The sequence below is a fragment of the Physella acuta genome, unplaced genomic scaffold (assembly GCF_028476545.2).
Source record: "Physella acuta isolate Inbredline_101_S28 unplaced genomic scaffold, ASM2847654v3 ptg000637l, whole genome shotgun sequence".
In the NCBI taxonomy this organism is placed as follows: domain Eukaryota; kingdom Metazoa; phylum Mollusca; class Gastropoda; family Physidae; genus Physella; species Physella acuta.
The window spans coordinates 127432-154802 of record NW_026732156.1 but is presented as its reverse complement, the minus strand read 5'-3'; the positions used below and the strand labels follow the sequence as shown (position 1 = coordinate 154802).

Below are 27371 nucleotides of genomic sequence, written 5' to 3'. Positions count from 1 at the left end.
TTTGAATTAAAAAAACAAATTTATGCCTATGTGTCAAATGCTAGAAAGGCAGTGATGTTAATGTAGATGTTGACCCTAGATAGTGCAAATTCTGGAATTCCAGGTCCAGAAAGAGCTCCTCCAAGATTGATAAACTAAACTAGCCTAGATGAAGAAAGTGAGCATGGTAGAAACTGATGCTTTATCATTTGTTAGCATAACTTAGCACCCCATTGACAGAATTTCTAGCTCTCTCTCTAGCTAAGCCTCATCAAAAGTATTTCTAGCTCTCCCTAGCTGAGCTTTCGCTACAGTATTTTGAGCTATCTTTGGCGTTGCTTCCTCTTCATTTTTTTGAGCTCCTCTTTCTGCTAATGCATATCTTGCAGCTGCCCCCTGTTCAGTTTCTTTAGCTCTTTGAGCCAATCGTTTGATCCTAGCTTGTTCAGCATATGTATGCCTCCTCTTCAGTTTCTTTTGCTCTCCATGCTAATCTTCTTTGTTTAGCCTGTTCCACAGTATATGCACGCCTGCAGCTACTTCCTCTTCAGTTTCTTGGGCTCTAAGTGTTGTTTGATCCCAGGTTGTTCAGTAGAAAACACACACCTTGTGGCAGCAGGTTTTTTAGCTGTATGCTCTAGCCTTCTGAGCCTACGTTTCTCAGCATGATGAATGCGTCTTGCAGCTGCCTCCTCTTCAGTTTCTTGAGCTAGCTTAGCTAAATATCTGCGCTTAGCTTGTTCAGCTATATGAGCACGTCTAGCTGCGGCTTCCTCTTCTGTTTCTTGGGCTAATAGTGACAATCTTCTTTTCCTTGCTCGTTGGGCATCACGCGTTCTGCGAGAGAGATCTCCTTTTTTCCTTCTTTTACCAGAACCTGCACGTTTAACTTTTGTTAGCTTAACATGACTTTGTTGCAAACATCTATTGGTATCATAAAAACATGTTTCTTTCAGGAAATCATCACCAAATCCATTTTCCAATTCTTCTTTGTATTCAATACTTAGTCCATTTTTTAATTCTTCATATTCAAGTTCATTGCTTGGTTTTTGATTCTCTAAACCATTGATTTTATGATCCACACCTGATGCTTCAATCTCTCCTACTTTATATTTCAGACTTTGTTCCACATCCTGACCTAGATTTTTCTCACTCCATCTTTGCTCATCATCTAGACAAAATGTTTCTTCATCTCCAGTTTCCCCATTCATTCTGTGCAAAAAACTAAAAACGTTTTTTAAAGTAAATAGATAGTGGTTTATTCTAGTTCCAACTTCAACAACAGATTTTTTTTTTTACTAGATATTTTGAAAAATTGTATCTAGAGGGATTATTTTACATGACAAGTTAAAAGATCCATGAATAAAAGTCAAATTAGAAAAAAAAAAAATGTTTATTTACAACGTGATTTTAGCCATATTAAGTCTAAAGTAGTACTTTTTCCATAATGTTGTTAAGGAAAAAATACTACTTTAAAAATATCTAATAGGTGATTCAGCAAAATGATTACAGAAATATGGTAATAGTGCAGATGAGTAGCAGTAGATGATAGAAACAAATTAGATCTGCCTTGCTTGTTTGACCAGACCCCCCAGACCAGAGGTGATGATGTACTGGCTGTTCTCAATGTTTGGCTGAGTTGGTGTGTTGGGCGCTGATTGACGGACTAAGGGGAAGTTGCGAATCACTTGCACTGGCTGCCGCAGGACACCATTGGATATGATTGATGGCATGATGATGGGCAGTTGTGTGTTGGAGCCTACAACCTGGACCTAAACAGTTGTATAAATATGGGATGAGGACAAACAGCATTGAACTAAATAAAAAAAAAACAACTATATCACAAAATTTGTTAACATAATTTAACATAAGATTTTATCAGAGAAAAATACCATTTCAAAATCAGATGGTTCTAAAAAAGGGCAAATCCAGTAGATTTTTAAAATTTGTTTTGGTCACCTTAAAATCTGAAAGACAGTAAAATGCCAAACCCATCTCCACCCTTCTAACAAATCAAAGCAATTATCCCACCTTCAAGATTTTTGGAATTTTGTTTTGTATCTCATTAAGATCAAAGTCCTGACTTTCATCACATTTGTCAGCTTCACAAGTGATTGCTTTGATGCATTAATATTATTAGAAAATCCCCAGTAAATGAACAAATTCAATAATGAAACAAAAGCTAACCTGTTGGCGAACAGAACTAATCGGCCTCTGTTGGGGTACATACTGTAGATCTATCTGATAGTTTTGGCCGTAAGACACAGGAATCTGCAATTACATATCTTTGAAAGGTCAAATATGTGCATGAATTGCGTAAATTGTTATTATAAAGTACTGCTGCCATAGAGAAACATGAACCCATAACAAATTTATTACATTTTCTTTTAGATAAATGGAAGAGTCAATTATAATATCATCAATTTCGTATCAAATTATTAAATGGATTAGAATAAGGTCGTTTAGATTATTAAAAATAGTAATTTAAGTGGATTACAAAAATGCCTTTGATTAACAACTAAGTCATCTTATAAATAATATAAGCTATGAGAAGGTGGATAAGTTAAAGATTTTTAAAAGTTAATAAATTGTGTTTCTCTAAGGTTATTAGGTTACATGGTGACTTAGTGTGTTAATATTGGATGGTGTGGCATAGCGGTAAAGTGCTAGACTGCTAACCAGAAAGTCTTGGGTTTGAATCCGGGTTCAAGAAATGTAGAACACCCTTGAGTCCACCCAGCTCTGATGTTAGGGAAACTAAAGGCGTTTGGGCATAGTGCTGACCACACTATCCCATCATATGCTGAGAACACAGAAACAAGTGAACTCTATTTCACTTGGACTGTCAGGTTCGAAAAGGGAACTTTTAGAGTGTTGATAAGTTGTAAGCTCACTTCATTAACTTGCTAAAAGGTTTCAAAATCTTCTCAGTTGTATGGCAAGCCTACCACACTGCTCTACCTAGCTGTCACGCTTTATTATAAAGTGACTTGGTTATGACAACTCCAGAAATTAAGAGGTCATTTAAAAAACCAATTTAGTCCATGACCACTACCAAAGTACTGCTGAAATTGTTTGTGTGATAAACAAGCTAACTCACTCACATAGGTAAAACATTATTCTATAAACCTAATCCAACTAAGACTTTTAATTAACTTTTGACCATACCAAAATGAATGTTGTTAATGTGACGAATAGTGTATGCTTTTAGATTAATGTATAGAATGAGACTGTCTTTACACAAACAGTAACATATCATCCACTCCATAAACACAACAAAATCCCTACCCTTGCTAGCTATTTCCAACTGTCTTAACACAAAAACTTCAAGTCAATAACAGCCTTGTGCATAAAATTCTTCCACAATTTCATAATACACCCCGCCCCCCCCCCCCCCCATTTTTACTTTATAAAAAGCATTAAAAGAAAAGTGTTGTGTCTTATTTGTTTTTTCTTAAACTTTTGTTTTTTAGATTAATGTGGAATAAGCCTGTTGATCATTGATTTCTAAAGCTGCACTTCCTTAGTGTCAAATACATGATAATAACTTAAATAAATATTCACTAATAAAACCTAAAACATCAAACAAAATAAATTGCTAAAATAGTTACTTAAATTTTGTTTCATTTTATTTATTCAATATCACAATAATTACCTAGCTGAATATCAGGATTGTTGAAGGATGAAACAATATTTCAAAACATGTACGGAAGAATTTAATGTTAGCAACTATTTTTGCTTTGTAATTGCAACAATGAGAAAAGAATACATTTTAATTTTTTTTTACTAATTGAAAATTCCAGCAAATTAAATCAAAACAACAACTTAAAAAAAAAAGACAAAGCATAAAAATAAAAAACCAAAATTCATAACGATTTGTCAAGATACTTATTTACCTACAAAAAAAAAAGGAAAAAAAAAATTAAAAACAATCATTAAACAATATAGTCACATATCCATTCTAAAGTTGTGTTTTTAAAAAAATATAAAATTTCTTTGCCTTATTGTATAAAATATGTTCAATGTTGTGTAAGTTTTAAAATGGTAACAACCAAATGATTGGTTAGCTAGCCTTAGTGTGGAAGAGAGTGCTTAACAGTTAAGTAAGAAAACTAAATGATACATTTTTGTCAGCTTAATGTATGAAATAGGAAGCTTAGTGAAAATAACAGGTAAAGTAAAATCCCTATTTTGTTATGCATGGACAAGCAAGTAATTAACTATAAGCAAGAAAATCATTAATGTACACTAGCTGTCACTTGACATGTAAAAAAAAAACTACCCAGTTCTGTAAGTGAAATAAACCAAGCCTTGTTTTAATTTATTTTCTGTGTGTATTTAGACAGGATTGACTAATGCAGAAGAAAATTTTCGTGAGCAAACCTGAACTCATTACAAAGGAATAGTTGCATCGCGTTAACAAATAAGCATTTTTCAGTCTACAGATTCACTTTGATAACTAAAATTGGTATCAAATTAAAGATGAAAAAGTTAAGTTTTTAACTGTTAAAATTTGTTTAAACACTAGTGAAGCTTGAAATTGCATGCGATATCCAACATACACTAGCTAAAAAAGTGAGAAGACTTAATGATTTACTTACACTAACTGCTTCTTCATTAGTCTTCTGTGAGGATATGGTCATAGCTTTCTTTTGTTTAGCATTGTTTAGGAGTGACTTGACAGTGACTGGGGTGACAATTGGTGAGGCTGTGGACATGTTGTGACTGACTGGTGTCAAGGTGGAGATGATTTTCATAGCCTGGTTTGGAGTAGCCTGGTTTGGAGTAGCCTGGTTTGGAGACTGGGGGAATGGCACAAATATTTTGGCTTATTATGTGGAATCTTTGAACTATTTATTTTGACAAACAACATTGCAGATTAAAACCTAATCTTTTTTTCTTACATTAAAAAAAATTAAGATATCTACCTTGCAATCTTTATTAGCTTTAACTATTACTATTTTTAATAAAGCTGCATCTACAGCAAACATACTAAATAATAAATATGTATGAATAAATAAGGGAAAACCTCAAACCTTTTTATCATTCTACCTAATTTATTAAAAACATTGAAATAATTTGTCAACATTTAAGTAATTTTAATGCCAATGTTGACTGCTCACCAACATTTATGACATTGTTCCTAAAGATGAAGGGTTTTAAATATTAAAACAGGCCTATGAAAGATTTTGGTAAATTTCTCTTTATAAATTACTTAAAAGTTAAAAATAAACTGATAAATTACACAAGATAAAAGATACTGATAACTTACATAAGATATATTCTACAGATACTTTACAGAAGATAAAGTATACTTAATGAGAGACATTTTTAGAAAGCACAAATGTGGCATATGTCTATTAACAAGAATTAGACATACCTGTGGCACATTCTGTCCCTGTTGTTGCTGCTGTTGTGTCTGCATACACTTTGGCATATGGGCTGGCCAGTGTTTCTGTTGGCACTCGAAGCCACAGTAGCTGGTGTTCCAGCAGCAGTAGTACACAGCCTCCTGCCAGCACTCAGCACACTAACAAATATAACACAACGGTTAAAGTACACAGCCTCAGCACTTAGCACACTAACAAATATAACACAACGGTTAAAGTACACAGCCTCCTGCCAGCACTCAGCACACTAACAAATATAACACAACGGTTAAAGTACACAGCCTCAGCACTTAGCACACTAACAAATATAACACAACAGTTAAAGTACACAGCCTCCTGCCAGCACTCAGCACACTAACAAATATAACACAACAGTTAAAGTACACAGCCTCCTGCCAGCACTCAGCACACTAACAAATATAACACAACGGTTAAAGTACACAGCCTCAGCACTTAGCACACTAACAAATATAACACAACAGTTAAAGTACACAGCCTCCTGCCAGCACTCAGCACACTAACAAATATAACACAATGGTTAAAGTACTCAGCCTCAGCACTCAGCACACTAACAAATATAAGAACAGTTAAAGTACACAGCCTCCTGCCAGCACTCAGCACACTAACAAATATAACACAACGGTTAAAGTACACAGCCTCCTGCCAGTACAAATATAACACAACAGTTAAAGTACACAGCCTCAGCACTTAGCACACTAACAAATATAACACAACAGTTAAAGTACACAGCCTCAGCACTTAGCACACTAACAAATATAACACAACAGTTAAAGTACACAGCCTCAGCACTTAGCACACTAACAAATATAACACAACAGTTAAAGAACTCAGCCTCCTTCCAGCACAAATATAACACAACAGTTAAAGTTACTCAGCCTCCTTCTAGCACAAATATAACACAACAGTTAAAGAAATCAGCCTCAGCACACTAACAAATATAACACAACGGTTAAAGTAAACAGCCTCCTTCCAGCACAAATATAACACAACGGTTAAAGTGCACAGCCTCCTTCCAGTACAAATATAACACAACAGTTAAAGAACTCAGCCTCATTCCAGCACAAATATAACAAAACAGTTAAAGTACACTGCCTCAGCACTTAGCACACTAACAAATATAACACAACAGTTAAAGTACACAGCCTCAGCACTTAGCACACTAACAAATATAACACAACAGTTAAAGTACACAGCCTCAGCACTTAGCACACTAACAAATATAACACAACAGTTAAAGAACTCAGCCTCCTTCCAGCACTCAGCACACTAAACAAGCATGCTAGAACAATCAAAATGCTAACAATAACTTCAGTTTAAGTTATAACATATACAAATGAAAACATAAGCTATAGAATCAACTAACATAAAAACAATCTTTTTCTATCAGACAGGTGAACAAAGCTAATTAGTCATTAAAGGGGGTTTACACTATAAACGAAATGTGGACCAATAATTAAACCCTTTGAAGTCAACAACATAAGACAACAAAGCCCAGCTTAAAAACTACTAAATGTCTTCACTAAAATTCTTACACCAACATTTAAACCCAACCCGCCCCTTTAGACTTTCAACTATCACAGGATAACTGAAAGAGGCGTGTGAGCAAATAAAGTTGAGAGCATCTCTCACCCATTGCATCTTCTTGGTTTCTGCCACAGCTTTCTCCAGCTCTTTGTTGAACTTCTCTTTCAACCTCTCACCCAGAGCTTTTTTTTGCAAGTCAAAATTGGCTTCTACCTCTTTAACTGTGGTGGCTGGAAAAAACGTCATGTAATGCTGTCTTAAAGAGGAACTCACTGGGCATTAAGAGCACAAACAAGAAAGGAAATCATGTTAAAGACAATTAGATTGGAAGAAATACTGCAATTTCAACAAGTGGGTGTAGTTTTTGTTTTAAAAAATCGTTTGGACAAATCTGTTAATATATTTTAATAACAATAAATTTGGTTGTTTGAACATGGAAGAGAGTGCTAATTGAGTCTGCAACTACATATAAAAATATGCAGGGATATAAATAAATAAATACATAAAATATATAGGTTTTGAGTTGAGTTATTTTATGTGAGGAAATATGTAGCAGAAAAGCTATACATTACTATCTACTTACTAGCTATCTTCCAAGCATCTTTAATTTTTTGTTCAAAATCCTTTTTCTGTTTGTCCAGCTCCTTAGCTTGTTCCTTTTTCAGATCTTCAATTTTTTCATTTATTGCATCAACATTGATTGCACTTTGTGCCGCCTATATAGGGAAAAACATTGATCAATTAATAATTGGAGCTAATTACTATTTCAATTGGTCAGATAAAATAGAGGTCATCTCTTTATTTGTCATAATATTTAATATATGATATTATTCTAACACCTGACCAATGAAAAGCTATTATCTCTTTTGGATTTACTATCTTCATACATTGTGGTGTGTGTATGGGTGGAGGAGTAAAACTCTGACCCTAGCAAGCCAGTGCACCTAAGCAAATGGTATCCAATTACATCTGTCTGATCAGGAAAATGTTTTGAGAAATTCTACCTTGGCAGTGTTTTCCACATCTTTGACTAATTCTTCTATCTGCTTAGATAACAAGTGTTCAATCTGGGGACAAATGAGCATTTTTTTAAAAATCTGTTTAATGTAAGATGACAACTACAGCTTAATTTTTTCACCTACTTTAAAGCTATTATGTAGGCCCTAAGAAACACAGCGGGTTCAAGATTTAAAAACTTTTTATTACTTTGATAAAGTAATTTTGAGTATGATGAGAAAGCTGTGATTTTCCATGGCATGCCTGATTTTGTATAATAAGCAGACCAAACTGTTAATAGAGAAGGGTCTCCACAATAGTTAAGTGAGTCGAGCTCACTATCAGGAATAGTTGAAAGTAAGCAAAATGTACAAACAATATTCTTTAGGTTATCTTGTTTCAAAATGTCTATACAGATTTTAAGTATACTTCTTGATGCTCTGACTATTATCTACAAATTAAACTTTTTGTTGTTGCTAATTAATAATATAATATTCCAAAATTATAAGTAAACAATAGAACTATTATTTGATGAGTTATCCATTTTTTAAAACTAATTAATATTATAATTCCTATTATCATATCAATATTCAGCCAATATAGAACAATACCACCAAATCAACACTACAAACACCATCCCCAATACATCGACATTCATAAGAACACCACCACCATATTAAAAATAAAACATGAACGAACAAAACATATTCATATGAAAAAACAAAGACCCTAACACAGACTTACCACTGCAGTTCTTTGTCTCACAATATTGCTAATCTTCTTTGATAAAGTTGTCCCTGTTCCAGTCTGACAAGATTGGTCTCTGTTTTAAAGTAGTTTTTATTTTAAATACTTTCATATTAATAGCTTTTGTAACGTAAATGACAACAAGGTTTTAAAGAGAAACTTTGCCATGCCATCATCTCATTCCATGGCAAAGCAATCACTGCAGCTATTAGAATCTACATGAGCAATGCCACAAAGTTCCACTCCATTCCTAAAAACTACCATACTGCTAGATCTAAATAAAATAAAATAATTTTTATTAGAATCTACTTTTATTTCTAAGAAACACAAATAGAATTCTACTTCACATTTTCTTACCCTCCCCCTCTCACCAATTCCATCAAAATACGAAGCCTCCCTTCCCCCATCTGCATCACGTCATGTAGAAAATCTAGATCTAGATTCTATGTAGATCTATGTAAAATGTATTTGTAATGTATACACATCTAGACTATATCTAGAAACCTAGATCTAGAGTCTAGATCTAACTATTAATTATTAGATCTATAATCTAGATAAATCAAGACTTTTGTTTTAAAGTTACCACAACACTAGCCCCAGATCTCTAGATGTTATATTTTGAAACTGCAAGGAGGGTGAAAAAAAAGAGAAGATTTGTATGTGAAAGAATGAAAGAGGAATCTAGTCTAGATCTAGATCTAGATAATTGATGGCAAGGAGAGGATGGCCACTCGCAAATCTATAAAAGTGTGAAGGCGCCATTTTACAAAATGAAACTAGATCTAGAATCTAGATTCTACCACTTCAAGTACAAAAACAATGAGTGGCATTACTAGATCCTACGTCACAAATGTAATCGAAACTTTATAGATCTAGATCTAGATCAAACACGGTGGAATGGGAAATCCCGCTAGTGTGAAAATTTAAATACTCTTCCATGAGCTGACTAGACTAGCCAACAACGAGGTCTTGAGCGCTAGAGTAACCGGCGGAGTAATACAGTATCGTAGCAATTTATTTTGTCGATGACTTCGTTACAACCCTGCTAGTCTAGCTAGATTTGACGAGTATAGGCCTAGTATAGGAACGTTTTTTTTTGGCAAAATACTCGCTTGAAAGAGTACGGCAATTTTAAATATGTATCGGTATAGGCCCAATTTATTTAAAATCGACAATATCTTAAATATTAATGAACGAACACATGTCATAATGATAATAAACTAGATCTATCTAGATCTAGATCTAGAATAGATCTAGATCTATTTTTTTTAAAAAGAAATTATAATTTAGAATCTAGATCTAGATCTAGATCTAGAATAACAATGTCAATAGTTGGCGCCTGAGTGGGAGATAAATAAAAATGGAACCTCGTTTTCATAGAGACCTAGTCACCCTGGTTACCGTTTTAATAAGTTATTTTCTGCTGCTTTTCGTTTTAGATATTCACGCACGTATTCACTCTCGGTTACTTTGCGAGCTGCCATCTTTTTTTCATTCGATGACATCATATATTATGACGTCATTTGAGTAGTAATTTGATTGAAGAAAAGTCACGCGATTCATAAGCATCAAACGGGTTGGACTCTCGAAGTAGAGTTTGGATATTTTAAACTTCATTTAAAATAAACCGGGAGTGATCTCCTCTAAACTTTCTCGAATATTCTTATATAACTTGGAATATAGATCTAGACATGATTTTTAATTACTTAAACTTTTAAAAATAGAATAGAATCTCATAGAAAAAATAATTGCGCAATATTATTAGTACTTTATAAATTTACATGCGTTTTTTGAGAAATCGGAAATAGCGTAAATTAGTACTTCCGGTCAACGGAAATTGCTCAAAATTTGACAGAAGGTAGAGAATTAGATCTTTTACTTACATGTGAAATTTCATTTATCTATCTAAAATAGTACTCAAGTTATAGGCTTTTGAAAAATTCAAAGTAGAAAAAGTACCACTTCCGGTTATCGGAAATCGCTCAAAAGTTGATACGGATCTACGATTTTGATAAAATACTTATATATGAAATTTCATCAACCTAGCTGTAACGGTACTCAAGTAATCGTGTTTACACACACACACACAGAGACATACGGACAAGATTGCAAAATTATGTTTTTCCGTATCAGTGAGGTGTAAAACGTCGAGATTTGTAAAAATCTCGATTTTTTTTTGCACGATTACAATACTTTCTCTATACTACGTATATACGAGAAAGTAAAAATGATATTACTTTTGTACTAATTCCTCATAGTGATTCTAGATCTAGATCTATCTCAATTTCGTGTAATTAATATTTTAGACAACTAAAGAATCTTGGAGAAAAAGCCAAACGATTTGGGTTGTTTTTTCTGTATGTCTTTTCAAATAAAGCGGGAGTGATCTCAGCTAAACTATCTCGAATATGCTTATATAACAATCCGGGGGTATAAAGGAAGTATTGTAATCGTTTAACACCTCCCTGAGTCGGAAAACAGTTTTGCAATTTTGTCCGTATGTCTGTGTGTGTGTGTGTTTGTAAACACGATAACTTGAGTACCGTTACAGCTAGGTTGATGAAATTTCATATAGATCTATATGTATTATATCAAATTTGTAGATCTGTTTCAACTTTTCAGCGATTTCCGATAACCGGGAATTTATTCTACTTTTAATTTTTCAAAAGCCTATAACCAGTGTTTCTTCCAGACTTTTATCTCCGGGGGGGGGGGGGGGCACTTGAAATTTTCGGGGGACGGACGGGGGGACACTAGTAAAAGTGTATGTTTATTATATAAAATCCATCTCGTTCGGGGCGAGGGGGGGGGGGCACTAGTAAAAGTGTATGTTTATTATATAAAATCCATCTCGTTCGGGGCGAGGGGGGGGGGCGGAGCCGCCTTCCGAAGAGATGCCTGGAAGAAACTGCCTATAACGTGAGTACTGTTTCAGATAGATAAATGAAATTTCACAAGTAAGTAAAAGATCTAATTATCTGCCTTCTTTCAAATTTTGAGTATTTCGACTCTTTCGGCCAAGACTTGCGGTAGTACTTGTAGATTTCATGTGGTAGGGAAAGGTTCAGAGGCGTAGCGACGGGGGGGGGTACAACATATGTCCACGGGCGCCGACCCTAAGGGCGCCAAAATAAGTTGGAAAAAAATATATTAAAAGCTCATTTAAGCTGCAGTTTGTATTATAAATATAAGAAAAATGAAGGGGGGGGGGGGGGGGCGCCAAATGTCCCCAGGCGCCGGGAGGGGTCGCTACGCCTCTGGAAAGGTTATGCTATAAAAAAATTTAGTTACTCAAAATTTCGGTACTTCCCAATGATTGGCAATGAATGAATATAGTTGTTGAAAGCATCAAGTCCCCCCCCCCCTTACATACAGCACGATCTTGTAGGAATAATTGCTAAATAAAAACTTCAAACCATTCTAATGCCTGGAAGCCATTCTAATGCCTGGTTTAAAATCCATAACTGTTAGGCTAGTTACGATGTTCTCTACATAGGCTCTACATTTACGTTACCACCCAAATGAACATTGTAAATCATTGAAAACATTTGACACAATTTGGGATAACATAATAGTTAATAGTAGGAATGGTGTGGTAGAATGGTACAGCATTTGACTTCAAACCCTAACGTTTAATGCTTATGTGCAAGAGCTCAAGTAATTAAGACATTCTTTATCCAACCTGCTCTGAAGAGCACCTGACATAACTTAGTTAAAATATAGAAAAATGTAAAGTTCCCTTTTCAAACGTCACTGTCCATGCGGCAAGTGAAGTAGAGTTCACCTGTTTGTGAGACCTCGGCATATGAAAGGTTGGAGACAATGCCAGCCACCTTAACTTTCCCTAACATGTGTTATGTACCCATCAGAGCTGGGTGGGCTCAGGGACAACCAACTGAACTGAACTTGGATTTGAATTCTAGACTTTCAAGTTAGCAGCCATGCTGTCCCATAAAAACATTGCGCTGACCACACAATACTTCCAACATTCCAAAAACCACAGAAACTGGTGAGTCTTAGACACCGTCAAGAATGAAAGATGATTTAAGTACACAAAAGAAAGATGATTTAAGTACACAAAAGAAAGATGATTTAAGTACACAAAAGAAAGATGATTTAAGTACACAAAAGAAAGATGATTTAAGTACACAAAAGAAAGATGATTTAGGTACACAAAAGAAAGATGATTTAAGTACACAAAAGAAAGATGATTTAAGTACACAAAAGAAAGATGATTTAAGTACACAAAAGCAACTAACCCTTCATTCAATACTTGGGTCCTGGACTCCGAGGTTTGAACTGCGCCAGTGAGTCCTGGGGTTAAACCATCCCTGTCGCTGCTGGATTCCTGGCTGCTAAGCCTATCAGTGCTTTCCAAGCTGCTGGCCCTCTGCCTGCACTGAGCCTCAGCTATACTTTTACCAGGACTCTTCATTAGAGCTGGAATACTTTGAACAGTCTGGGAGTCACTGGTATTCTTTTGCTCTTTTAACTTCACCATGTAAGTAATGCCACCTGCGCCACTGGAGACTATGATAGGGCGTTGAATTTGAACCATTTTACCTTTGGTTTTTGGTTTAGGGGTTGAGGGGGTGGTGGGCGTGGCGGTTGAGCTTTTCGCTGAGTGGTGGGTCAGTGCTGGCATGGGGTGGGTTGAGAAAGTAGGTGACGTGGTTGGTAATGGTGTGGTGGTAACCGGCTGCGGATCGGAGAGGATTCTCTTGATTTTCGGGAATGCAAGAATGGAAGTTTGAGGCTTGTCTTTGGTTGCGTTGCTGTCAGCAGAAGCTAAGGCAGCTTTTTCTGTTGAGTCGTTGCTCCGTTTTGGTATTGGCTCACCTTCGTTAACACGATCGTCGTCCCCTGACCCATCCTCACAAATCACTTCCATGTCTAGGCTGACATGGTCTTCAACATTATCATCTTCTTCATCATCATCATCACTTAGGTCATCTTCAATCGTAATGACCTGGTCCAATTCAGATTCTTTCAATAAATCTTCCTCTGTCGTCTCCATGGAAACACCTAAAACTTTGACCACTTTCTCCTTTGTGCTTTCATTTGCGTCAGTTACCACTGGTTCTTTCACTCCCGAAACAGAAGGAATTACACTATCATCTAAGTTTACTCTTACTGTTTGCTCTGAGTTTTCTATACATTCCACAGAATCATCATGACAAGTTGAGTCTGTATGCCCTATTGAGGAAGGTGTTGCGGTGGGAGCATCAGCCTCTTTCTCAACAGATTCCCTGCCTTCTTCAACAACAGACCCCTCTGTGTCTTTAGTCTTAGACAAAGCACTAAGTTCTCCCCCCTTGAGGCCTTCACTTCTGCTAGGCAGAGGATCTTCTGGCATCAACTCTAACCCCTCTGAGCTCTGGGTGACCCCAGGCTCCTTGTTTCCCGACCTTGAACTTTCATGCTCACTAGGATCATCAATATCCATAAGCAGAGCTCCACTGCCCTCACTATCGCTGTCCTCGTTAGCCTTAGCAGCCTCCAAATCTTCTTCGTCATCATCATCACTTAAGATTAATGTCTCAACATCATCGTTTTGATTTTCAATACCCAGTTTAGCCTTGCAGGTTTCAATTACCTTTTGTAAATTTTCTTTATATATTGAGCCTGGGCTGACTGAAGAACCAGATGTAGTGGCTAGAGGAGGGGTCAATGACCCGGAAGGTAAACAGTTTTGTGGTTCTGAGTTTGAGCTCACTTTGGAGCTATTTAAACACTGATCGTCTTTACTTTTATCATTTTCCTCTAGCCCACTAGCGTTTGATATTTCTGCGGATTGAAGAACACTGGGGGAGTCATCTTTCTTTTCTGAAATCTCAGAGTTTTCTGTTGTTGCTAGGGACTGATTGATTGTTGTTGATGTTGTTGTGTTGGCCAGGTTAGTTGGTGGAGTCTGTGGCTCCTTTCCTGTTTGTGAACAAAGTGGTGGGGCTAGATGAGACGAATCTTCTTTGAGCTCTTCAGATAGGATCTCCTTTGGGTCACTGCTTCTTGTCATGTTCTGCAAAGGTTCATTGATCTTGGGTTCTTTGGCACACACAGATTTGCCTGATTCAATAACTGTAGTTGAAGGAGTCTTCAGAACAGTTTTTTGTACAGAAGATTGGTCTGTTGGTTCAACACTGGATACACAAATGTCTGCTGGTGTCGGAGAAGTAGTTCCAGCCGGCTGTGATATAGAGGAAACCGCCATTAAACTCGTTCTAAGCAGTTGCGACGAGGAGGAAACAGGTGTTAAACCAGTTCTAACTTGCTGTGATGTAGCGGAAACAGTGTTTACACAACCAGTACCTGCTGACTGGGTTGTAATGGAAACAGATGTTATACTAGTTCTAGCAGGCTGAGATGTAGCTGTAATCACTGTTGAACCAGTTCTAACTGGCTGCAGTGTGGTGGAGGAAACAGACGTTAGACAACTAGTTCTAACCGGTTGCAGTGCGGTTGAAACAATCATGATACCAGTCCTGACCGGTTGCGATGTACTGGAAACAGCCAAAATACCAGTTCTAACCGGTTGCGATGTAGTGGAAACAGCCATTGCACCAGTTAGTGATGCAGTGGAAACAGCCAAAATACCAGTTCTAACCGGTTGCGATGTAGTGGAAACAGCCATTGCACCAGTTAGTGATGCAGTGGAAACAGCCATAATACCAGTTCTGACCGGTTGCGATGTAGTGGAAACAGCCATTGCACCAGTTCTAACCGCAGTGGAAACAGCAATTATGCCAGGTCTGACTGGCTGTGATGCAGTAGAAACACATATTAAAGTACTTTTTTCAACAGGTTTCTCAGCGGGTTGCCTAGCAACACTTTTCTCCTGAGTGGGTGTGCGCTGGGTGCCAGAGACCATGTCTTCAGTGAGATCTACCACCGAGCCTGCGTTCTGTGAGTCGTCACCCGTCGGCGTATCCAGGGTTTCTTTCTTCAATTTCCTACTTGGGAACACTATTTTAGGGCCAGTTTCTGTTGTGGTGGTTTTGGTGGTTGATGCACTCTTTACCAACCATAGCTCTGGCACCATGAAAATAAAGTAAAAATGATGTCAAAGCTGTTACAATGGGGATTCATGTTTAGGCCAGATTTAGCTGGCATATGCATAGCTTCAAATAAGATTTTATTGCTTTACAGAATGTGTAATGTAATTTTAAAAATTAAAATGGTGTTTAAGAATTAAATTTAAATATTTTTAGTGAATAAGATAATTCCTTAATAGTATATACAGAGATTCATGTTTATTCCAAATTACCTATAGTTCTTAACTAAGTTTCAGTAATGTAATTTAATGAGGAATGTAACTAAATACACATAAATATACATTATATACATAAGTACCTTCCACACAAGACGGTCTAAGATAATAAAAAAAAAATGTAGCAGAAATTTAACAAGTTTTCAAATTTTAAATTAACATATTTTTAAATTTAAAAAAAAAAGCACAACAGCTTTTGGAGTACCTGGCAGATTAGGATTTGTTCCATTTCCTTTTGAAGTTGAAGGCACAGACTCCGAGGGTGGCTGACTCAATAAAAATACACCTTTAGGCATTGGTCTCAGGTAAAACACCTACAGGAAACAAAGAATTATTTGGTTTAAACAGTACATTCTGTCTAACTGAAAAAAAAAACCAACACATTTTTTTTGTTAACATTAAACCTTTATTACAACCAGAGTTTCTTCCAGGCATCTCTTAAGCCCCCCCCCCGAAAAATTTTTACCGCCCCCCCCCCCGAACGAAATGAAATTTATATAATTTATATAGAAAATATATACTTTTAACAGTGTCCGCCCCCCCCCCCCCCCCGAGAAAAAAGTCTGGAAGAAACACTGATTACAACAGAGAATAAAAAAAAGTCTATTTGTCCTATAGTAAATTCAAGGCAGAACAATGCAGTCTTAAACTGAAATTTTGATTCAGCTGGGATTTTATGTCAATAAAAGCCAGTTTAGAAATAATAGCAACAAAATAGCTTCAATACATGTTAGCAGGTTTAGCTTGTTACTTTAATTCAGTTTTCTTCAGCAATCACTAATTCCTGTAATATTTGTTGCAACAAAACAAGTTACCAACACACTGCTTTTTTTTTTTTTTTAACTAATTCTGGTCAAAAATACCATTTTCTGTAAATACCTGACGCTGCACTGGTCCAGTAGAGCCTGCTTTACCAACAACTGAGCCATGCTGCTGTGCTCCTTTCTTGGAGGAAATAGTTCCGTACTTTGACTTGACAGCTCTGGCGGTCTTGCTGGCAGCTGTTCCATCTTTGATCTGTTTAAAAAATAAAACAGTAAATGTGCACTAAAAATAAATTTTATAAAGGAAGTTGGACACCAAATAACATAAAATTCAAATGATTTGAAATATTTGTTTTTTTTAATAAAGTAACAATACAATTCTGGAAATTAGAGTAATTTAGAAGGATGGACTTAGTCATCCGATATCTACCGGTATCTTATTTAAAATAATTTGATTTTTTTTTACTGTAGAGTGAAGACAATATTCTTCATCTTGACTAGGTTTTGTATGGAAATACATTATGTAGGATTGGATTACTGTTTTTTTTTTAATTTATGTATTTTAATGCCCTTTATATCTAATTTTTTTTCAACCATATATTTTTCTACATATTTAAAAATACTTTCCCAATTACTGATTAATTTTTATCGATATAATAAATACTCAGAATAAAAAGTAAATTGACCATTAATCAGAAATAATTAACCACAATAAACAAACCTTTCTCCGCACTGCCACTTTTAGCTTGACATCTTTCCTGCCAAGATAGCTTTCACTTCTCTGCAGTGATGTGTCAGAGTTGATATTTTTCATGTTCTCGTACACATTGTCAATGCTGAATGGTGTACGCAGGGGAGCATATTCAAATGAGCCAAACTTTTCCCTGAAGAGTAAGATGTAACCATAAACTCAGTACATAAGCTGGCCACATCATTTAATGAACTACCTAAGCAAAAATTCCTGAGTTGGCGCATCTAAATTTTTGAGAGGTACAGGGCGAATGAAGAGGGTTGGAGTAACGACTTGAATAAAAAAATAAGCAGATAGTGATGTCTTGTGGTAAATGAGTCATACATTAGCAAACATTTTCGGTTAGTTAAAAACATTCGTTACCATCCCCCCCCCCCCCCCCCAACAATAATTTAGACACAGAGAAGTTATCTTTGCAAAATCATGAGTTGATAATGCTTACTTTAGCTTCTTGACATGGATTGAAACCTCCTTCATTGCCAGGTCCATTCCACCTCGGCCTTTCTTTACAACCACAGGGCAATTTTTACTTAGCATAAAACACGAGGCTACAGGCACCCATGACCTGTCAGATGTAAGCCAATCAATCTTTATGAGATTCATATATTATCAAAACCTCAGTTTATAGGGTATTAAAGATTAACATAAATATTAACCAAGTTAATACAGTCTGCATAAAATAAATATTTAATCACAAAAGCAATGTGTTCTCTATATGATTAATACAAAATCACAAAGCCATTGCAGAATAAATAAATGAACTGAAAAAAAATTAAGAAAAATGTTTAAACATCAAATTTAAATTGAAGAAACTGAACAAACCTGTCATGGGCCCCAAAAAATCTAACATCGATTTGGCCATTAACTTCCCTCAAAGCCTGTAATTTATAATGTATAGAAAATCTATTTAGAAATTTTACATCATTAATTACACATTAAGCTAAGTGTAAAAAAGTACAAACAATGAAAATATAAAATGTATTTTAAACACGGTAAATAAAACTAAACAAGAAAATCACCTTGCACACAATATAGCTAGTAAATAGTAAATCTTACAGTATTTCACACAACAAAACAAGTCTACCTTTGCAGGCCAAAAGGGATACCCTTTAAGTTTAGCCCAAACAAGAGGATGCGGTGTTCTCTACATGAAATATAAATAGACCATTAATTTTTGGTGAAAATTTGTTCATTTATATTTTTATAGTCACTAAAAGGTGCAACTATAAAAAATTGCTTTAGACTTACACAAGGTTCACAAAACCAGTCACTGTTGTTCTGCACACAGGAATGGTAATAGCAATCTGGGCAAACTTCAATTTCAGTCATCTAAATGAAGGAATGTGGTATTAAAATAGAAAGAAAAACTCATTTTATACTAATGATAAGCTGAGTTGAAAAAGGTTAAGGCATTTCAAAACAATACAGAAAGCTTTTTAAAAGATTTCTTAGCCATCAAAATGAGACGCCGTGGCCTAGCAGTAGATCGTTAAACTGCTACCCCAAAAGTCTAGAGTTCAAATCTGGGCTCAAGTCAGGACAACTTCCCTGAGTCTACCCAGCTCTGATAGGTACCTAACTCATAGTGCCGACCATGCTATCCCTTCATATGCTGAGGTCACAGAAACAGGTGAACTCTACTTCAATTGACCAATAAACTGCCATGTTTGAAAAGTAAACTACTTATTTTTAGTTGTCAAAAGAAAACAAACAATAGGCCAAACTAATTTCTGAAACATGAAATCTATAACATAAATAAGATGTATTTTTTATAACTTTTGTCTGTTTTGAAGAAAAATAAACCATAAAAAGCTGTTTAGTATGTTAGAATTATGTCCTGACAAAACTTCTTAGAGAAATTAATTAAAATCAGCTTATTACCTCATGCTTGCAGACTTTCATCAGAGACTTGGCAGCAGATGTTATTTTATTTGTACCTTTTGAATAAAAACAAAATTTAAAATTTTTTAAAGGTGTTTTTAACATGTTTTAATATTTTGTAAATGAGTTATATAAAATTAACCCTTTGAGCCCTGGCCTCCCTGGCCTAATTTCTCCTATTTCCTGAGCTCCCAGGCCCAAACCGATTTTCACTTATCTGCTTCTAACTTTGCCTATAACTTTTGAACCGTTTGAGATAATCAAGCCAAATTTGGTATCCAGACTCAGAATCAAACAACAATGCAGCAAGATTCTGAAATTACTTTTTTTTTACAATGTTTGAACAGAACAATGTATATAAAACGAACACATAATTATTGTTTTGATAGAACATAGAAGAAACAAATTTACATTTAGTAATTGTTTTGTTATTATTGATACCTGGCCATACTAGTTCAACGCCCAAAGTCCACTTTTGTGTGATAACTTTCAAAACAGTTATCACTGCCGGACCCGATGCAAAGAAAAAATTCGCATGTTTTGCACCAGAACATTTTTTTTTCGTTTCGGCAAGTCTTTGTCCTTGACACCACGTGCATCAGAGCGTACTTGAACAGTTTCATTGTCACTGTCAATTTCAATGTCACTGTGTTCAGTCTCAAATTCAACGTCACTATCATCACAATATAGACCAGGAATATTATATTCTTCATCAGAATCAATAAATAGTTGTATTGCCTAAGATGCAGTCATTCTACTTCTTTTGTTGATATTTCGGTCTTTTGCTTCATCTTTTGCACCAACTTTATGTACTGAAGTCGACGGCTGTAGCTCAGCTTTTCGTTTCGGCGGCATTGCTACGAAATGTAAACACTTTCATTTTTCCTAAAAATCAATTTTTAAAATCATAATCCCGCACTCAAAAGACATATGCGCAGTTTTAGTCAGTCTTCCGCTAATTATAATTAATTAGACGATATACCGGCCGCTAGGAATATGACGCTAGATCATCGGGCCGGAAAACCGGCTTTTCGGACATATATGCCTAATGTTGAAGCCGGTTTACCGGCCTGGCGGGCTCAAAGGGTTAATATTATAGCCCATATACATCTGAGATTACATTTTAAATATTCACTTTTACTAAATAACACTCAAAATCAAAGTACCAAAATATCAAAACCTTACTTCCATTATAAACTGCTGAGTTATGATAAATCCATTTAGCATCTGCAAAAAAAGCTTCGGTACATCCATACATTTTTCGTCTAACATTCTGTAATTTAAATTAAAATAGATTTATGTTAAATAAATGCCTTGTCCCATGAAAATAATTTTAAAAGTTAATGTGTCAAAAGTGTTCATTGTTTTAAAAATATTTTAAGGTTAAATTATAGAGTTAACGATAAAGACTTTTAAAATAAGACACTTAAGGTTGAATTGTTACCTTCTCTAAGAGAGACAGACTCATAGGGTAAAAAACATAATCGGAATAATTAGGAAACTGTAGTGGATCTACAGGGTTTTCAAATGTTGATGCCTGGAACAACAGAATATTTATATGTTAATATATACTACAACAAATATATGCAGAAGTTTATGATTGAACACTATTGTAACATTTATATTGTGGTCTGACCACAAAGAGAAGAACAATTTTAATTTGTAAATTAGTAGAAAGTACAAAGGCTATTAGTTACTCTTTAAAAAAAAAGTAAACAATAACATAAAAGTAAACCAAAAAACATTCCTGAATTAGGTGAGAATGAATAAAAACCCCAAGACAATACATTTTAAATTTCTATAAATCGGCAAATTGGTATGCAAATAATTTTAAAGGTACATACCCCAACTGTTCGCATACGATCCAGTGCATATTTCAACAGTGTACACAGTGTGTCCAGTGTGATCATTGCCATTGATTTAGATCTTGTGTCTGTACACTCAGCTTTCATTATTTTCTACAATAAAAACAATAATTACAGCTACTTCTTTGTGTACAATTTTTTTGATGTAGCTTATAAATGAACAAGCCTTAGACTGAAACCTTGGAGGGGAAGAGAAAAGTAGGTCAGTCAAGTAAATCCTGGAGGGGGGACAGTATAAGATGAGACAAGTGTTACTAGGCTTACATAGGCACTAATAAAGAGAGCTGCTCAAAACTGAGTCTGATGGAGAGGTGTGGCTGCAGTCCTTTGCTCCTCAGGGGACATAAAAGAATAAGTGTGAAGTGAAGCTCTACAATGAACATTGTACCTACAGATTAAGGATATTGTCTCCTTACAGAAGTATACAAATAAAATTTATTAACGAGCTTTTTTTTTTACGAGCTTTTATAAATTTGCCTAAGCCTACTCTGTGTAGAATCTTGCAATCAATTATTTAAACCACTTATATTGACAGCGGGAGCAAGGGGGATGCATGGATTGCAGGTGACAGTCAGTGTTTCTTCAAGACTTTTATCGGGGGGGGGGGGGGGGGTGTGTAGGGTCACGACACTGTTAAAAGTATATATTTTCTATATAAAAATTTCATTTTGTTCGGGGGGGGGCGCGGGGGGGGGGGGGCGCCATAAAGCCCCCCCCCCAAAGAGATGCCTGGAAGAAACTCTGGTGACAGTGGACGATACGGGTCATTAATTTGATTAATGGTTAAATGTTTTGTTTTAGTTCTAATTACCTCACATTCTGGGCACACCCAGTCGTCGGGGACATTGCTTTCACAGCTAAGGCATTTAGAGTGGTAGACACGAGGGCAAAGCTCACAGCATATCACTAAACCTTCTTTGTGGCAAATCCAGCAAAAATAATCATTCTTATTATCCTGAAAAAATAAGACAATTTTTTTTATTTTCACTTGTAAAATAGAGCATCCTTTCAGGTCTAATGGCCCAAATGGCAGGTGAAGTAGATTTAATGTTTCTTTTCCCTGGCATTTGAAGCAATAGTGTGGTCAGCTTTATGCCTTAAAGCCTACATTTTTAACTCCTTAGCTACTCATTACAGCTCGGTAGTCTCAGTAGCATCCTTCAGTCTCAAGCTCAGAAACTAACCTAACAAGTTGGTTATGTGTGTGCTCCACCATTCTATGCTGGTAATAGGCATTCTAAATTCTTTTTAAACATTCTTTTAAATGACATCAATATACCTCTCCAGTTCCATCATTTCGACCAATTTTTCTACGTTTGGGAGGTGTGTCTGGTTCTCCGCTTGAATCTTCATCATCTTGGCCTTTTCGTTTTCTTGATGAACCAGGCATAGCATCTATAATAAACAATTTGATTAGCCTTGAATGGTTAGCATAAGTTATCCACCTAAATGTATTTTGAAATAATGAATTTTAATATTGCACAGAGATTAAATGATTGTTCACTTTAACCAGTGGGTAATATTAACATGCAGACTGTAATGAAACTAGTAGGATCCTTTTTACCTACATGTTTAATAATAAGAGTACTTAAGATGTATCGTCAATGAAATAGACTGATAATTAACAGATTTTAGAAAAAAAATATCAATATTTAGAATGTTGAAAATGTGTATATTTTATAGGTTACAATAAAATGGTTAATATGAAACTAGAACATTTCTATTAGCTTGATGAAAATTAAAACAAATTTAAACAAAAAATGATTGTAACACTTGCCTTTCAAGTTTTTGCGAGAAGCCCCTCCAGTATCAAATGATGTGGGGGTTGAATATTCCTGTGATGCTAAGGAAACAGTGGATGTTCCTGTCATGATGAGTGTTCCAGTGGAGAGACGTGTGCGTATGCCTTTGGTGGGCGGGGTTGCACTTGTCTTGACAGATACCATTGGTTCAACTGGACCACCGCTGGCATTCACACTGTCTGCTGAGAGCTTAACCATTTTTGGTGGAGGCGTTGCTGCCTCTGTTTCAGGTTTGTTATGCTCAGGTACATCTGAAGAAAATCGACAAAATTAATATCCTAATTTACTAGCCTTCTTGAGTAGTTAATTTATCATAGCTTACTTCAGTAGTTAATTTATCATCATTTGAAGTGTATTGTTGGAAAAAAAGATATTCCATAATTTGTTTTTAAAAATTATTTTGATTTGTGCATTAAGGAATTTGAATCTATCTTTTAAAAATGTCAAAACAAACATTAAATTACCGAGAATATTTGATAGGGTAATCATTAAAAAAATTAAGATAACCAAAAAGTTGCCTTAATATAATTCAGATCTATAAATTTACCACATTAAAGAGTTAATGTAGAATAAATACTCTACGATTAAGGTTAGATGTATGAGGAAAAACTTAACACAAAACAAACAGCAAGAGAAGAAACATACAAGTTCAACCTTTTAAAAGTAACCCATAAATAATCAGTATAAATTAAGTATCAAAGTCTTAGTTAAAACATTTATGTTTTGGTAACCATCATTGCACGATTAACAAAATAATCACCTTTCAGATGGTTTTAGGCATTATGGGATGTATTAAAGTGTGTTTATATATAGTTTGAGTTATTTATATAAGCACATTCAACTGACTAGTTAACATTCCTTAAGTAAACTATAAAACCACAAAATATTTTACACAGGATCATCGCTACAAATTTTGGATTACTCTGTATTTTAAGCTACAGCAGAATTCTGAAACTTCAAGTGTCGCTTACCTTCTGAAGACACTTTTCTAAACCTTCCATTACCTGTGAAGAAAAACATCTTACTTTTCGAGAGTCCCATAAGACTATAAGAAGTTACTTCATTGAGTTTGTGTTTTACAAAACAGAACAGAAATACAACCAGGTACACATTTACCTCCTCTAGGTTTCTTTTTCAAACTACCATCAGATCTTCGTTGCATTTTTCTAGCTGCAATAAAATTGGAAAATCAGAATTTTTTTTTTTAAATGCATAGGCCTAATCAAATTAATAAGGTAACCCATTTTCTTACATACACTAAATGTATTAAGCTTGTTTGGTAATGTATATTATTTTAAATTAAAATGTATTTAATTTCTTTAGGTAACAGTATGAACATAATCAAACTTTAACATTTTACAGCATCCAACGAAATGAATGGCTTTTTTTGTTCTAATAATACCTAGCCACTGACTATAAACAGTTGTATAGTATCAGTAGCTTACTAATTGTACAGGCCTAGTAGAATGTTATACTGAGTTGACCTCTAATACTAATACTAATTGTGCAACTGATCACAGGGGTCCAATAAAATCTAGATCTAGGAGCAAATTTGTTTTTCTGAACTGACTAGTTTGAAAATGTATTACAAATAATCAATAGTATATTAAGTGTAAGAAGGCTTTGCTTATGAAAAAAAATTTCTGACTTACACACAAACAAGTGCCTAAATTAAAATCTTAAATCAACAAATAGTGACAAATACTATACTTTATACTAACTTGCCCTTGCCCCTTTGGAAAAAAATGTTCACCAATAAAAATGTGTAACTGAACATAAAGCACATTGCATTAGGACTGATTTGGAATTTCTACACAAAGATAGTGTAGTAATAATTATTAATTAGGCCTTCTATTTTAAAATTACCAGTAGAATTTCATAAGCACTAATCAACTAATAATGTGACTAAAACTAGCTAATGAAAAATTCAACTAAATTGTAGGCCTAATTAAATAATTTAATAATAAACAACTAAACATCTGGACTGTACTAAACAAAACCAAGCCAATAGATTCTTGGGGATTTAAAACAATCTGTGTAGACCCAGGTCATTAGACAGCATTTATGTTATCTTACATGACTTAAAGCTATGTCTACTGTCTGTTTAGTAGTGTTTAGGTTCTGCTTTTACAGGAAGATTTATAAATAGCCAATTTTAAACAAATAGTATGAATGTAGTGATTTTAATTAAAAATAATTGTGTAAATAGCATTATTATATAGTTATAGAATTACTCAAAATATACCTAGAATATTTTTATATACATATATATACATGTATAAACCTTTGACTGCCTTCTTTAGCGTTGTCTAATATAATTTACAGTAGTTAGGTATAAAAATTATTAGGCCTAATGGATAATTCTAAAAAAAAACCCTGCAGCAAAATATTGCAACATTGTGTTTTACACTTTAAAGGCTGTAAAATACCATACAATACAATACTGGCAACAGCATTTTTAAATGGGGGCAGTTTTCTTTTTAAAATCAAACTACCTTTAAAATCTATAATTATGTGGTCTACTTTGTAGACTTAGGTCTACAATTATTACGAAGCAATTTAGTTTACTCAAGGAAATGTTTAGCTAACAAATACATAAAACATATTTAGCAATGACGCAAGTGCCAGGAGCATTTACAAGGGGTCCTTGTGTTGGCAGAGATAATCAATAGCCCCTACATCTGTCCATGTCAATATAATAAGAGTAATACTTTATTGAAACTAACACAAAAAAAAGTTGTAAAATAACCATTTGTATTGGCCTCTATATAAACCATAGACCATTTTTAGCAATTTCTATGTATCAGAACAGATGTATGATTAACAACATCCCTTTAGTTAGTGTAGTATTTTCTGGAACAAACGTTTATCTATTTTCATAATTTTTAAAGACATTGACAATGGAAATATCCTCTAAGTTGCCTCTACTGATACAATCATTCAGTGGTTAAAAGCACTACTTTAGAAAGTGACTTAATGCAATATATAAGTGTGACTTCATTTATGGACCACCCCTTAAGAAGGTTACATAAGACAATATTAAAATGCTAATGTAGTAAAGATGTTTTCTGCTGTAAACTAATTTAGGGCCTATTGCTCAATTTCTACTTTGTAAAATGGAAAGGCCGATAGGCAATAACAATAAGAGTTTAGTCTACATACTATCTTAATTTTCGATCATCAAGCCAACAGTAGAGTCATATTTTTTGGCAAATCTTGTAAGCTTGAGAAAGTTTTAAACTAGAAATATGCCATTTTAATTAGGGAATCATCAGCCTTAAGATACTGTAGTTTATCATTTACAAAAGGTATGAATAAAGAAAGTTCAGTATGTAAATCAATCAGATAAATAATTGTTACCACAGCAAATAAGTCGGACTATGATGATTGTTTTATTAAACTCTTCGCTCTCCAAGTTTACCATGAGCATGTATAAAAATTATAATATCAACATCTCTAACTTCTCTTGCAATTTTTCATTTAACAGTATTATTAGTATAAATATTACAATACAACAATTTATTAGTACTTTTATTAGGCAATATTATAACTAGTTGTCTTGGGTATTACATTTCTAACTAGACCTGAATGTAGACAATGTGAATATTCATTTTATTCGATCTCCGTTCTAGAGAGATGGATCATTATGATGGATCTAATCTATCTCAGGAATCTAACTACTAGATCTACTATGATTAATACTTTTTAATAGATCTAGATTCTGGATCTAGAATCTATATAATATATAAAAATTAAAAATTTTTTTTTTTTAACCAGAACTTTAAAAATTGGCCTATAATTTTAATACGATTTAAATATTGATTATCTGGTAAGCACCTGCAACATATAACAATAATACATCTAGTGGAAATTTACTAGAATCTAGATGATAGAAATTATTTTAAAGTATTATTATTTTTGTAAAGAACCATGCTCCTCTTTCTTTATTTCATGAAAGTCTCAGTCACTAACTTGAACCCAACTGGCAACACTTGGTGTAGCCTAGAATATTGAGGTTAATACCTCGCTCTAGACCTAGAGATCTACCGTCTACGTTCCCATTCATTGTACTGCTATGTCTAATAATGTAATAAGTATTAATGAATATAGATCTACATTTCAATATCATCATACTTATAATATTTAGATTCTGACTAGCCATCCATCTTTAAATACTCAGGATGAACTTTTATAATAGCCTTGTATGCTTTGCAGCACTGCTCAATGCCAGGGCCTTGAGTTCGCAATCCCTATGTATTTTTCCAAAGCAGGCACAGTAAGCCGAGCACATGCTCCGCCCATTTATATTTGTAAGCCAATCAGGCAATGCATCCACGTAGGTCATGACCTATGAACCCTACAACATTTTTGTCCCTTTTAATTT

General features: G+C 34.7%; 1 protein-coding gene across 4 annotated transcripts; it reads right to left on the bottom strand.

Moving 5' to 3' along the window:
- Positions 1-1223: 1223 nt before the first annotated feature.
- LOC131948306 (MYND-type zinc finger-containing chromatin reader ZMYND8) lies at positions 1224-27254 on the bottom strand. 4 transcript variants are annotated; one of them, XM_059309878.1, is made up of 26 exons: positions 27122-27254; positions 24104-24157; positions 23959-23991; positions 22963-23238; positions 22465-22580; positions 21997-22140; positions 21165-21278; positions 20765-20857; positions 20506-20593; positions 19321-19376; positions 18688-18768; positions 18524-18583; positions 18262-18317; positions 17882-18004; positions 17410-17572; positions 16804-16941; positions 16130-16238; positions 12917-15686; positions 8655-8733; positions 7919-7981; positions 7498-7630; positions 7020-7144; positions 5360-5509; positions 4581-4781; positions 2167-2250; positions 1224-1751 (listed from the first exon to the last, which is right to left on the bottom strand). In XM_059309878.1, the coding sequence occupies exons 1-26, from the start codon at positions 27147-27149 to the stop codon at positions 1539-1541; spliced, it is 5550 nt and encodes a 1849-aa protein (XP_059165861.1). In that variant the 5' UTR covers positions 27150-27254; the 3' UTR covers positions 1224-1538. The 4 variants fall into 4 exon arrangements, with proteins under 4 accessions (XP_059165861.1, XP_059165862.1, XP_059165863.1 ...); XM_059309879.1 differs by having other exon boundaries at positions 4587-4781; XM_059309880.1 differs by lacking the exon at positions 23959-23991.
- Between the last annotated feature and the right edge of the window lie 117 nt (positions 27255-27371).